The 15,870-nt window shown below is 24.5% G+C and overlaps 1 protein-coding gene across 1 annotated transcript in view; it reads left to right on the forward strand.

Moving 5' to 3' along the window:
- The first annotated feature begins 2,255 nt into the window (after nucleotides 1-2,255).
- LOC122510815 (dipeptidase 1) overlaps nucleotides 2,256-15,870 on the forward strand; it is a 100,745-nt gene continuing 87,130 nt past the window's right edge. The window contains exon 1 of the mRNA XM_043625723.1: nucleotides 2,256-2,858. Within this exon, the coding sequence (XP_043481658.1) occupies nucleotides 2,734-2,858 (125 nt within the window). The 5' untranslated portion in view covers nucleotides 2,256-2,733. The remainder of the gene's footprint in view (nucleotides 2,859-15,870) is intronic.

Raw genomic sequence — 15,870 nt, forward strand, 5'->3', positions numbered from 1 at the left:
AAAAAGAAGAATTGTCCATCAAAGGCTGATTCGATGTCAAGAAAGTAGATCACAAAAAAAAGGACAAAAGAGCAAAAGATCTCTTTTACTTTTCTAAAAAAAAAGAGAAAATAAAAATAGAAAAGCAATCGAGAAACGGAAAAGTGAAGAAGAAACAGAAAAGTTAGGGGAAAAATTGAAAAGTGAGGGAAAAACAAACAGAAAAGTAAAAAAAAAACAGTAAAGTGAAGAAGAAAGAGAAAAGTGACGAAAAAACAGAAAAGTACAAAATCAAATAGAACAGTAAGAGAAAAGTAAAAAAACCAAAGAAAAAGAGTCAAAAAGAAAGGGAAAAGCAGAACAGAAATAGACGAAAAATATAAAAAGTAAGGAAATATAAATAGAAAAAGAAAAGAAGACAAAGACAAAGAAAAAGAAGAAGAAGAAAAAAGAGAAAAAAAAGAAGCAAAAACCAGGCATGAAATAGAAGGAAAGAATAAAATAGAAAAAGAAGCCTAAATTAATAGAGAAAGGGAAGAAAATACAGAAAAGAAGACAAGAAATTGTAGAGAAAAAGAAAACAGAAATAAAATAGAAGAAAAGAAGCACAAATTAGTCGAAAAATAAAGAAAGAAAATAGAGAAAAGCAGAAGAGAGAAAGAAAAGAGAAGAAAATAGAAAAAAGAAGACGAGAAATAGAACAACAAAAACGAAAAGTGGATAAATAGAGCATAGAAGATAAAAAATAGAAGACAAACCAAAAAGTAAGAAAATAAAGCAAAAGAAGACGAGAAAAAGAAGAAAAGAAGCGAAAAGTGAAAAAAGACGAGAAATAAAAGAAAAGAAGCGAAAAGTGAAAAAATAGAGCAAAAAAGACAAGAAATATAAGTAAAAAACAAAAAGTGAAAAAATAGGGAAAAAATAAAACTCAAAAAGAAATTAAAAACATAAAAGAGCAAGAGAGTGAGGGAGAGAGAGAAAGACAAGTGTAACAAGGGTTGACCAAGAGAGGTGTTAAATTGAAGGCTATCGATGTTCATGTTGGTGACCCTAAAAGACAGTTATTACCCTAAAAGGGGTTTGTCATGTTGATACGTGTAGCAGGAAGTTAAGTGTCGACACGACGCGTCTCACATTTCGCGTGACCGACAAAAAAAAGCCTACCTCAACTAAAAAACAACCCCTAATAGAAAATTTCACTTGAAAAAAGAGAAAAAAAATATTTATATCGAGAGAAAAAAAAATCTCAAAAATAGAAAATATTCATCACTCATAGAAAGTAGTTAGCAAAAAAAATAGACAAAAAATCTAAATCAAATAAAAATCCAACATCCAAACTCCAAATAATATTAAAGTCCTAAATTGAAAATAAAATCGAAAAATTAAAATTCCAAATTGGAATTTTCAAAACTAAATTCCAAAATTGAATTGAAAAAACCAAATTGAAATCGGAAAATTAAAAATCCAATTAAAATTTGAAATCACAAAATTCAAGTTCCAAATTGATTTAAACCCCAAATTAGAATCGAAACTTGAAATTAAAAGTTGAAACAAAATTCTAAACCAGAAAGAAAATAGAAAAAAAATATTTCCAATAAAAAAGGAAATAAATTAGAAACAAAACGAAAATTTTTTCTTTAAAATTCCACGAAAAGAGAATAAATTAGAAACGCCATTTTTTTTTTTTTGTAGTGAAACTAAACGAATAAAATTACATCAAGTTTCTCAAAAATTAGGAAATATAAAACCACAACTAGGAATGTGATAAGAAATTAAAAGAAAAAAAATTTTATCAAGAAGATAAAAAAGAAATTAAAAGGAAAAAAAATTTATCAAGAAGATCAAAAAAATAATCGAAAGATAGAATAACAAAGAGGAAAAAATTATCCGAAAGATAAGAAAAAAAGAAGAAGAGAAATTATCCCAACGATAAGAATCAGACAGAAACAAAAATTAAAATATGCAAAGTACAAGAAAACAAAAAATAAAAATTCGTACAGTAGAAAATATTCAATACAGTAAGAGAAAAGAAGTGTAAAAGATACAAATACCGCAAAAAAAATAAATAAAAAAAAATAAAATAAAATAAAGACAAGAATAAAAAGGTAGAGATACAAGAGGCGGAAATAGTTACAAGAGAAAAATAGAAGGAGAGAACGTGACGGAGAGAAAAGGGAAAAAAATAGAAAGAGAAAAGTAGACAGAGAGAAAATTAATAAAATAGAAGGAGAAAAAGAGAGAGAAAATCTAGAGGAAAAGAGAGAGAAAAACGGGAGGAATAGAGAGAGGAAAAGAGAAAAATAGAGAGAAATAGAGAGAGAGAGAGAGGAAAAGAGAAAAAGCGAGAGAAATAGAAAGAGAAAGAGAGAGGAAAAGAGAAAAAAACGAAAAGAGTAGAAATAAGTACCCAGAGCATAACGAGAGATTCAACAGAAAATGAAAGAATAATAGAAAAATTGCAGCGACGTGTAATTAAGGGACGGGGGTGAAAAAAATACAAGTAAAAGAAAGTGAGAAAACAAAAGGTAAACTTATTAAGAGACAAAAGACATTATGAGCGAAACAGTGGAAGAGCAAGTGAAGTGAGTTTAAAGATTAGAGATTATTGTAGGGAGCGAGAGAGAGAGAGAGAGTGAGAGTGTGAAACAACAAGGAATGGTGTAAGAAAAGAGAGTGAAAGACAGCAATTGAGGCGATTAGCTGGCGATGGCATGAGGACATTAGTGAGGAGCTTCGGGCCCTGCGAGGAGGAGGATGAGGATGGTGGTGGGCGTGATGGTGCTTGGCCAGCTACTGACGAGAATCCTGCTCGCAGCACACACAGGCGATCGTCTTGCGGCGGCTCGCAAAATTCTTCGCGATGTGCCTCTAATCGATGGGTAAGCTAAAATATTACTATCTTTCTTTTTACAAAAAAAAATAAATAAATAAATAAACCAATTTCCCTTTAATTCAATATATTGAATATTCTATTGGAGCATTGGTAATATTTATTTGGATTATTCCATTGGAATATTGGAAATATTTATTTCGAATATTCCATTAAATATTCCTTTGGAATATTGGAAATATTTATTTCGAATATTCCATTGAATATTCCTTTGGAATATTGGATATATTTATTTCGAATATTCCATTGAAACATTTGGAATATTTCTTTGGAATATTCCATCCACTGTCTAGGAATGTTAAAATATCAGGCCTTTGCAATATTCCTTTGAAATAATGTAGGAATATTGTAAATGGAATACAGTTGGAATATTTAATTAGAATATTTAATTCACATTCTTATAATATTTTATTGGAGCACTGTGAATATTCCAACCACACTTTAGGAATATACAGAAAAGGTATGAAGGAATATTCCATAAGAATAATACTTTTTGAATTAACAACTCTTTAGATTCAATATATAAATCGATGAATTTAGATAAAATTCACGAAAATTGATTAATATTTCATCAATAATACAAATAAAAAAATATTTTTACCAAATTTCAATAGAATATTCCTAAAATATTCTAAATTCCTAAATTATTCTAAAAAGATATTCCTACATTATTCTAAAAGAATATTCCAAAGGTCGGAAATTGTAATATTCCTAAAATATGGATGGAGTATTTCAGAGCAATATTCACAGTTTTCCAATGAAATATTCCAGGAATGTGAATGGAATATTCCGTACTATTACGGATTAATCGAGAATTTCGACTTTCCTACAATTTCCTGTTCCTACCCTCTTCTTCCTTTTAACAAGTAAATTACGAATTAAAACCCTTCAATTTGGGTATTCTATTTACAAATTATAAATAACGAATTATTTCGGGTTTAATTGGCTATTCTATTTATAAATCACTAATTAACCAGTTCAATTATTGGCCGCAAGAATAGTTCCAATACAACACTGTGAAGAAAATAAATAAAAATATTACTGCAAATCACAAAAACGAATTATACTTTCGAACATTTTTTTGCAAAAGTATTAAAAATTCAGAGAGGAAATATTTTTAGGCTATCTTTAAGGAAATATTCCATTATTATTCTATTGGAATTTTAAAAGAATTTTAATAATAATGTAATAAGAAGACTTAAATACGAATTTTTTAGGTCTTTTTATTCTTAAATAATTTTTAAAAAGTTCTACCTTGAAAATGAGATGCAATATTCCAAAGGAATACTCCCAATGTGCTAATGGAATATTGCAGGAATGTGAATGGAATATTCGATGCTTTTGGAAGGAATTATACATAATACATTTTATATATAATTGTACCTAATTTTATTTTAATATTTTTCACATAATTTAAAAAGAAAAGTAAATAATAAATGTTTACGTAGTTTTCGAGATTTTAAAACATGCGCATAAACATGCGATTTGAAAATGCGATTCAAAACCGAGTTTAATCTTATTTTAGAAGCACAATCTCACTGTTGATCTCTCTTTGAATTGCAAAATCAAGTATGTAAATGCGCAACATTGCCAACTTTAGACAATAACTTTAACGAATATAGAATCGTTATATTTCTACGAGTTGCATATATTTATAAATATACATTCTTCCACATAATTTTCCCATAAAGATTTTAATGCCATTTAAATAATTCCAAACATTACCTACTTATAATTTTTAATTTCTGAGAGAAAATTTTAACACGGTTTTCCCTTTTTTTTATTCTGTTACTTTTAAATTTGAAATTCAATAGGCAAATTGAAAAATATTTTAATTTCCAAAATGTACTTAAAAATTACAAGCTAAAATTAAAATAAAAAAAATTTTAATTAAAAAAAATATGATTAGAAATACAAACTAAAATTGAAATTAAAAAAAAAATTGAAATATAAAATTAGAAACTAAAATTTAAATTAAAAAAATAAGGAAAAGAGTTTTTTCTACAGATAATAATTTTACTAGTTTGAAAAATTGATAAGGCTAAAACTAATAAAAAAGAGAAATAATTTTTTTTCTTTTTCAGTAATAATATTAAGTTTGTTTGAATTCTTTAATTGCATTTTTTGTTTTTTTATTTTATTTATTCAATGTAAAAAAAAATTTTTTCAACAAATATATTTTTTTAAAGTAAAAATATTTTTATTTACAGTAAAAAATTTATTTAAACTAAAAAAAATGTTTTCAAGTAATAAATACTTTTCTAAAGTAAAAATATATTTATTTAACTTTAAAATAAAAAATTTATTTAAACTAAAAAAATTTATTAAAAGTAAAAAAAAATTTTCTCAAAGTAATAATTTTTTTTCAAGTAATAAAATTCTTTGAAAGTAACAAAATTGTTTCAAATTAAAATTTTTTTTTAAACAAAGAAATAAAAAATTTTTTTATTTTCCCTCCATAAACGTTTAGAATTTAAAATGTATATATATTTATACATCATTTTCCAGACATTTAAACAAGACCTTTTTCTTGCTCATCATCTTAAAGAAGATGAGAGTGATATATAGAGGCGGGGGAGGGAGGGAGGGGTGATGAAAAATGGAGAAAAAAAAATATTAAATGATGGTATATAAGCTCGCGCTTCTTCAATATGCAAAGTATTGACTTTATCGCATTTTTATGATCGGAACCTTAAAGTATCCTTTTTGTATAATGAAGGCGCGGCAAACTTTAAGAGCTTATACTTTTCATGTAGCAATTTATCTACTAACGCTTAAGCAAGCAGACAGAATGTTGAAAACTTTTTCTTTGTTAAAATAAAAAAAAAGCTAAAGTGCATATATTTGTATGTCGGAGAGAAGCGCTGAAAATTATTTTAAATGCAATTATTATATCGTGTTCGTAATAAATTTTAATTATATAACAATGCTAGCATACATTTCATTTTTAATTAAAGCTCTCAAGTGCTCTTTCTCTCTCTCTCTCTCTCTCTTGTATTCTTATATTTATTCAAGGTTTTATTCTCCAATTAAAAAAAAGGGGAAGAAAAAAAATTGTAAATAAATTCTTTTAATTACCGCATGTATAAACAATATAATTTCATTGTACTCTCTATATTACATTTTATTTTTTATCAACTTGAAAAAATATTAAAATGTAAAGATGGAATACTAATTAAAAAATACTAAAATGTAAAAATGTATTTTTTTTATTTTTACTGAAAAAAAATCGATATTTGAAATTAAGAACCTCTTCAGTTTTATTATCGAAATTGATAACAAAAAAAAAATTCATCAAACTGAAAAAGTATTTAATATTTTTTTTCTTTTTTTTTTTTATTTTTTATTTATCGCAAAATAGTAAAAGAAAAAAATTTTTTTACTGTGAAAGTAAATAGGAAAAATTAATCAGAACAAATACGGAAATTTTCATTCAAATTGAGCTCGAGTCTGTGTACATTTTAATTCAGTTAAACTATTTTTACTCTGGCTCGATGAATAAATATATATATTTCAAAGTAGACGTAAAACAATCCAAATGTAAAAGTCAATATTGCAAATAAACTATATACATTGTAACTGAAATTGTAAAAAAAAATCGTTTCAATTTCGTTAGAAAATCTTTTTTATTTTAGCAAAAAGAACCAATTTTCAACAAATTTTCTCTTATTGAATAAATTGTTACAATGTAATTTCTGCATTTTTCCAATTAACTATTCCTTTTATGTTCCCATTTCTATATTTTAAAATAATATCATGAATAAATCTATCAATTTATTTTATACTAAAAAAGTTAATAATCTTTAAAAGTAATATTAGTTTGAAAAATTCCTAAAATATTCCTAAATACTTTATTCTAATAACAATATTCCAATGGAATATTCATAGGAATATTATTCCAAAGGAACTGCAAAGTTTGGACATTTTAAAATTCCATGGATGGAATATTCCAATATTCCCAAAATTTCAATGGAATATTTCAGGAATGTGAATGGAATATTCTATTCTATTAAATTTTTCTAATATTTCTTTTTATTCTATTTTAATTATTCAAAAAAAATTGTTATCAATTTTTTTTATCAATATTCAGTTGTTATTGTTGTTGAAAAATATTTTTTTTTAAACATAATCATATATATAATATAAATATAAAATATATAAAAACATACAAAAAATATATATACTCACACATACCTCTAAATTCTGGAACAGACAGAAAGCAGATCATAAAGGGAAGTTATGATCTACAAATGTTTAGTTCCACTGGACCAGGTTATCGGATCTGGCGGCGATTGTGAACAATTTGTGCCAGATGACCACTCGTTATCACCGTAAATTTTGTCCATTCTCCAATTCCTTTAACAAAAATTTTTATATATCGTTTTAGTTAAAAAAAAAGAAAAAAGAAAACCTAAGAATCCTCAAAAGCAATAAAATACTAAAATAAATTTTTTTCCAATATCAAATTTTCATTCGTACAATGCAGGGGAATATTTTCTAAATTGGAAATATTAAAATAAATTTTATTCTTCGCCGAATATTCGATGGAAATATGAAAATTTTTACCAATGGGAAAAATAAATTTTAAAATAGAATAAGAATTATCTTAACTATTTTAAATTATCCAAAAAAATGTAGATGGAATATTCCAGAGGTATACTCCAGAAATTTGAATGGAATACTCCAAATGAATATTCCAGAAAAGTGAATGGAATATTCCGTACTATTGGGCGAATGTTCCAAATAAAATATTCTTGAAGTTTAAATGAAATATTTTAAATAACTGTTGAAGAAATTTAAACAAAATATTCCAACAGAACATTCCCAATATTACAATGGAATATTTCCATAATTAAAATGAAAAGGAGAGGTGGAAAAAATTTTTTTTGTATACTTCTGTATAGTTAGGAGAAAAATATAAAAATTTGTCTAAGAGCCAAAAACAGAAATTGTAGTCGAAGTAAAATAAGAAAATGAACACACAACTTTTTCTTAGTGTGGTAAAAAGTAAATAATTTTCTTAAACTAAATGAATGAATCTGTCTGAAAGTGAAGTCTGAAATTATATCTAGCTTGAAATCGGGATAAAGGACTTATGCCGAGGTTAAACGTGAGAATGTTGGAAGTGGCTTCTTTTGAGAATTCTAGACGATGGAGTCGACGAATTTACGAAACGACAAACGTGACAAGTACAGAGACTGGTCTCGTCTAGTCTCTCCTTGACGTTATACTTTACTCATTTTCTACTATATTCTCTCTCTCTCTCCTTCTCTCAACTTTAAAAAAAAAAAATTTTTTCCTCTTTCCTTTTCAACTGTATGTACTATTAATGACGTTTCTTTCCATGAGAGTGTAAAAAATATCCTTCTATTTATTTTATTATAAAAATTTCGCAATACTTCTTATATTTAACTGGAAAACTTTTTTTTTTATTTATATATTTACAGTGGAAGATTTGTTCTATTTTATTTATTTTCCCCCATAGCACGAAATATTCCATTTACATTCTTGGAATATTCTATTTTATTCCATTGACATATTGTCATTGGAATATTATAGGAATATTCCATGGGAATATTATAGGAATACTCCATGGGAATATTATAGGAATATTCAATGGGAATATTATAGGAATATTCCATGGGAATATTATAGGAATATTCCATGAGAATATTATAGGAATATTTCATGGGAATATTATAGAATATATATCAATAATTTCATTTTTAAATAAATATTTAATCATTATTATTTTTTCATATAGAAATTAAAATTTTCAAAAATTTGAAACTCAATAACTTATGAGAATATTATTAAAAAACATGAAGATATCAATCACTCCGAGTCTTCGACTCGGAGTGATCGCTTTCTTCATATTTTATAATAATTAAAACTTGCTACTTTGTTACTGTAACTTCTTCAAAAATTATTTTCATCATTACGATTATTCATTTCTAGAATTTTTAATTAAAGTTCTTCTTTAAGTCAATTTTCTAAAATAATTTTTCAAAAAGTTCTTTGAGAACTTTCAAATCAATTTGTTTACAAAATTCAATTTTACGAAATTTCAATTACTCGTAAATTCTTCAATTAAATAAATATTAGAAAATAAAAACTTTAAATAATTTCAAAAAAAAATCCCCGCAATTAAACTTTATAAAAAAAAAAAAAAATTAATTACACAGAATTGTTAGTTAAAAATATGAAAAATTCAAATTTTCAAAGATTTTAATTTAAAACCTTTTCTAAATTCAATTATTTTTAAAAATTCAATATTCAATTATCATCTAAAATTTTAACTGAAATTAATTTTTAATTCAATTTTTATTAGAAAATTCTACTAGAATTCAATTATTTAAATACAGAAATAAATAATTTATTGAATAATTGAATATTTCTTAAAATTTAATTCTTATAAAAAATCTTATTAAGAAATGTTTAAATAATTGAATTCTTTTGACGAATTTTAATAAAATTTTCAAGAACGATTACATTTTTCGAGGAATTCGATTAAAATGGTATTAAAAATAATTAAAATTGAACGATAAGTTTTATTTATGAAAATAATGGAATTCACATGAAATTGAGGAAAATTTTTGAGAATAATTGATATTTTACAAAAAATTTTATTAAAAATTTAAAAAAAAATTGAATTTTGACAAGAATTTTATTTAAATTTTTGTAAATAATTGAATTGTGGATAAGAATTTGATTACTTTTGAAAATAATTAAATTGAAATTGAAAATCAAATTGAATTCAAATTCTGCAAAGATTTTTATTATTTATTATTTATTATTTATGAAAATAATTGAATTCAAATTTTCAGAGATTTTAATTTAAAACCTTTTGAAAATTCAATTATTTCTAAAAATCCACGCTATAATGCTTTCAATATTCAATTATAATCTAAAATTTTAACTGAAATTGATTTTGAAATTAATATTTATTAGAAAATTCTACGAGAATTCAATTATTTAACTACAAAAATAAATATTTTATTAAATAATTAAATGTTTTTTAAAATTGAATTTTTATATAAAGAATTTTGTCAACAAAATTTATAAATAATTTATTCTCTTGACAAATTTTAATAAATTTTTTAAGAATAATTTCATTTCTTGAGAAATTTGATGAAAATTGTATTAAAAATAATTGAAATTCTGCCAAGAATTTTATTATAATTTTTGAAAATAATTGAATTTCGGAGAGGAATTTCATTTTTTATATAGATAATTGAAATTTTGACGAGAATTTTTGTAAATTTTTTAACATAATTGGATTTCTGCGAAGAATTAGAATACTTTTGAAAATAATTGAATTCCTGAGAGGAATTTTATTAAAATATCTTTTTAAATAATTGAATTTTTTTGTGAAATTTTATTGAAGTAGTAGACATTGAAAATAATTGAATTTTGACAAATTTTTGAAATTAATTAAATTTCTGCGTAGAATTTTATGAAAATTATTTTGAAAAAAATTTTATTGTTATAAAGAATTTAATTATTTATGAAAATAATTCAATTTTTTGAAGAAATTTAATTAAAAATGTATTGAAAATAATACTTAAATTTTAATAAATAAATTGTAGCAAAAGTTTTTTAAATAATTGAATTGCTTTGCTGAATTTTAATAAAATTTTTAAGAATAATTACATTTTTTGAGGAATTCCATTAAAATTGTATTAAAAATTAAAAATAATTGAAAGTCTGCGATGAGTTTTATTATGAATTTATGGAAATAATTGAATCCCTGTAAAAAATGTTATTATTTATGAAAATCTTTGAATAATATGAAATTAAAATTAAAAAAAAATTTTTTAAAACATTTCAATTTTTATTTCTAAAATGTAGATAAAATATTTCAAAGTTCGGTGAAATATATTCTTCTATCAGTGATGTGGGAATATTATTGGAATCATTTTTCAGTAATCGAAGAATATTTTATAAATACTAGTAAAATATTCCATTAATATTCCTTACCAATTTAAAATTATTATTTACCAGTTTGTAAACACAAAATTATTGAAGCGAAAAATAAAAGTATTTGTTTTCTTTTATTTTTATGTGTGTTTTTTTAAAGAGTTTTTTCCGAAAGGATACAAATGCTCCGCCACCCGTTTTTCTCCTATCAAGAAATCTAAAATGAAATGGAATCGCATAGTTACGTTCCTTAAATTTCCTTTTATGATAGGGACACTCGCAAAGAAAATCTCATTCTATGTACAATAGCGTAAAAGTTGTGCGAACTTTTTACGACAGACATAAATCTCTAAGCCGATCTAACGCTTCAATTTTGTGAGTATCGTGTCTATGTCAAATGAAAATGTAATCAACTTGATCGTTGAAACAATGGCAATTTTGTTCTACTCAATCAATGTCGTAAATCTCGATTGTTATTGCTAGGAACCTGCAAATAACCTGTTTCGTTTTTCTTGATATGTCAATTTCAGATAACGACTATTGTGCTCAGTATTTAATTCGTCTTTATGTCGAATGTGGAAGGGAGGGAGAGAAATTCTATTTTCTCAAAAAAAAAATATATATTTTTCTCCTATAGTAGGATGGTAATACTTTTTTGTTTCTTTTTTTTTATTTTCTAATTCGTCAAGAGATTTCTTTAAAGAATTTTTTTTCTGTTTTGATGTCGGAGTAAAGTAAGATATCTTGTCGCAGGAGTAGAAAGCATAGGACAAAAAAAATAATAGGATTTTTTTTTGCGAGTTCGAACCTTTTGTTTAAAACAGTTTGAAACTGTCTTTTTCGCTCGCTCGCTCAGTCGCGCGTCTCTCGTGGGTTTTCCAAACAGAACCATTAATCATAAAAGCACCTTGAATACACCGGGTGACACATAGCTGCATAAATACACAATACACATCCGAGAGTATGCCAACTCGATTCGATATAAACACGATCTGAGTTTTACTCTGTCACGACTCGGCAATAATTTTTTTTCATTTCTCTATTTATTGTTCACATGGGATCAGTAGCATGTTGAAAATCGACATCAAATCCTGGATTTCAAACCCTATTCATATTCATTTACTTTTCTCGTTTCAAACATATTTATTTTCCTTCATGTATATATTGCCATATGTATATGTATACATGTTGTTGTCAGAAATTTTGCAATAATTGTTCAAATTTTATTGTGTGAATGATAGAATTAACGACACGTGTAATAAAATATCTATATTTTACTGTTTTTTTATTTTTTATTATATCTTTTTTTCTAAATGGAAAAGTTTGAATATGATTATGATTACTAATTAACATTTTATGAATATTATTCTTTATTGTATAAAATTTAATGCAAAATAATTAATAATCAGTTAATATTCCCAACTGATTTATTATTCATTGATTGTAATTTTATTTTAATTTAATTTAATTCTAATTTTAAGTTCATTTACAGTATAAAAGTAAAACATTTCACAAGAAAGGAAAAAAAAACTCGAAACAAATTTAACCAGAAAAATATGAAAAACAGAAACAAGAACTAAATCCTAAACGACGATAGGAAAAACCAGAACGTTCATTTAGTATTAAAAAAAAGAGGGAAAGAAAAATTCCCAGATAACTAAAGTCATAATAGGAATAAAAAGTCTTTATCATTCTTCCATGTTCTGTAATTACACAGTTGCTGGCAATTAACAGTATTCTTTAACGGTAGGAAATATTTAATTACTGTGGGACAAGCATTCGAAGAAGCTTAAGTCGAGCAGTTAACGTAAAATGTAAGATTAGGCAGAAGAGACGTTAAAAAGCTCCGTCAACTGCAAACGGGACTTAATCAGGTTCGAGGCGATGTTTTCTTTTTTTTTCATATTTTTTTTTTTCATTTGCCCTCATTCTATTTCTCCCCGATTCTTTGGAGAGAAAAACTTTTCCAGTTTTCAGCGTTATTCTTTTCCAAATGTTAAATTACCTTTGCCTACCTACCATTGAGGATTATGACTTTTAAACACACCAGAAAAAATGCTCTTTCAAGTTGCGTTCTTTCCCGCATTTTCTGTACTTAATAAAACAAAAATAATTAAATTAACAAACACGAATTAAAGTTTCTTTTTATAATTAATTTTATATTTAAAAATTTATGTATCGACAATAATTTCACCTTTAATTTCAAGAATAATACTATACGCTCACATTCCTGAAATATGTAATTGGAATATTCCTTTGCATTTTTTTTTTAAATAATTGAATTTCTGCAATTATTTGTAATTTCTCAAAAATTAAAGTTTTTAGTGTTTTCAACAAAAGTTTAAATTAGAAAATTTTTAAATTCTATTATTTTGAAAATTGATAATTTTATTTTAAAAAGGCAGTAAGAAGATAGCTACTTTTTTACTACTTTTTCCTACTATTTTAAAATTTAATTAAAATTAATTATTGAGTGGGAAGCCTGTCTTGAGAAATAAATGAGAGAACAATACATAATGCAAAATGTAAAATTCCCAGTTTCCAATATAAACAATAAACACACAATAGACAAGAAAGTTGATGTGGATTTTATAGTTGAGGAGTAAAGGACAAAGTTGAATAGATCCTGTTAGTGTCATACTTAAGCGAAACTGTGAGCGAATTTAAGGCTTTTCCTTTGATATCATCAGATAGACCAAGGAACAGAGGGCAGCTATCATTGAGCACTAGTTACGATCATAACAACTTGTGTGTGAACAAAGGCTTCGTATCTGTTCACGAAGTCTCATTGTCCTCACGATCGTGATACCTAGTTACAGTCAAGAGGTCGTATTTACAAAACCCTCTCTCTCTTCATTGTCTTCATTTTTACTCTCTTATCCTATTTCCTCCCTCCCTCTAATCCCTAAAAAAAATAACTCTCAATATTTCCTTATATACATAGTCAGAGATAATTAATCAATTCCAAGGAAGCATTTTCATTTCATATTTAAACAAAAAAAAAAGAAATTAATTTTTTCCTATTAAAAAAATTTTGCAGGATTTACATTTCTTAATTACCTAAAACATTTGCTTCAAAAAAATAAATTATTGGTTCAAATGAAATTCAATTTTTACGAAAAACTGAAATTATCAAACGTTTGTAATGTTCAAAAATAAACTTTTAAATTCAGATAAAGATAATTATTTCTTTTTCTTTTACAATCTTTTTTTATATCCTAACAAATGTCAAAGTTACAAAAATTTTTCTTATAAATTTCAAACCAAAAAATTTAATTCCAGTCTATACCGAAAGCTTCTACGAGAAATAATAATATTGAAAAAAAATTTGAATCTTAATAGAAAAATATTTATATAAAAAAAAATTTTCCACTTGCTTTGTGTATTTCTTTTAAATATGAAATTCTTCATTTTTTTGATTGTGTTCATTTCCATAAATTTTCATTTAAATGATGCATTCCGACATATGAGCACACGGGATGAAGCAATTGGTAAGTTTAATTTTATAGATGCTTAAAAATTACACTTGTCTATTCTATATATTATTGAAACTTATGAAAATATAAATTACAACATCTTTGAATGTTTGCAAGTTGCCTGTATTACGGAGACGAGTATAAGGAATGATAATAATAGAATCATTTAATATTTCACGTGTGCAGTTAGCGGTGAAGTTTTTGATAATTTCAATTCTGCTGTGTGTTAGTGCATTTAAATATTTTTAATTATTATTTTAGTAAATGACAATAAAAAAATTAATTTCCTTTTCTTTTGCAGATAATTGCATTTACGAATATGACAATGCATTTCATTGTTTATAAAAATAAATTTTATAAACTGTATTTGAATTATAATATTTATTTAATAAAGTTAAAAAATATTTTATAAATAACCATACTACTACTAATATTCGAGAAATTTGAATGGAATATTCCGTTCTCAATAGCATGAAATACTCCAAAGAAATATAACTTTTAGAATATTCTATCCACATTTTTTTAATATTAAAATGTTTTTACAATTTTTGTTTCCCTTTCATCTTCAATATTTACTTATTTTAATAATAATGTAAAATATTATTATTTATAAGTATTGTTATTATAAATTTATAAACAATGTTTTAAGCTTTTGTAAAAAAATTGACGGAATTTATCATTTACTGATATACTCCACGAAATTATGATACATAAAAGTTTATTTGTCAAATAATATAAAGCAACTTCAAATAATCTAAAAAGTTTTTTTTCTTTTTATTTCTACATCACGAAAAACTGAAAATTATCAAACGTTTGTAATGTTCGAATATACAATTTTCAATTCGGATAAAAATAATTATTTCTTTTTCTTTTACAATCTTTTTTTATATCCTAACCAATGTCAAAGTTATAAAGATTTTTTTTCAAATTTTAAAACAAACAAATTTAATTCCTTAGTGCATACGGAAAGCTTCTACGAGAAAGTGAAATATTGAAAAAAATTCGAATCTTAAAAAAATATTCGAATAAAAAATTTCTACTTGTTTTGAATTTTAAATACAACATGAAATTCCTCACTTTTGTGATTATTTTCGTTTCCATAAATTATCATTTAAATGATGCTTCTCGACTTCTCCTTACATGGCAACAAGCATTAAGTAAGTTAAATTTTATATTTAAACTGAAAAATTATACACTTGTCTTTATATTGAAACTTATAAAAAATATATTATATTTTACAAAAATTAGAAAAAATATATATTTTATAAAATTCATAAAAAATATATTATATCGTTTTTCTTCGAAAAATATTTTTTTCTTTTTTATGTGCCAAAAGATACCTGTATTCAAAAAACATTTGAAGGGAATATTGATGGTCAAGACACATTCTCTTACTCGTGTTTTAACGACGAAGTTTATCATAATTTACTCCATGCTTTTGGTCAGTACAATTAAATATTATATTTTTAATTATTATTATTATTATAGAAAATAACATTTAAAAATTCATATTCTTTTTTTGACTTTATGTTCTTGCAGATAATTGCGTTTCGTCTTTTGAAGATGGATATTATTGTACAGGAATAAGAAGATCATAAATTTAAT

This window comes from Leptopilina heterotoma, unplaced genomic scaffold (genome assembly GCF_015476425.1).
Source record: "Leptopilina heterotoma isolate Lh14 unplaced genomic scaffold, ASM1547642v1 Lhet_76, whole genome shotgun sequence".
Taxonomy (NCBI): Eukaryota; Metazoa; Arthropoda; class Insecta; order Hymenoptera; family Figitidae; genus Leptopilina; species Leptopilina heterotoma.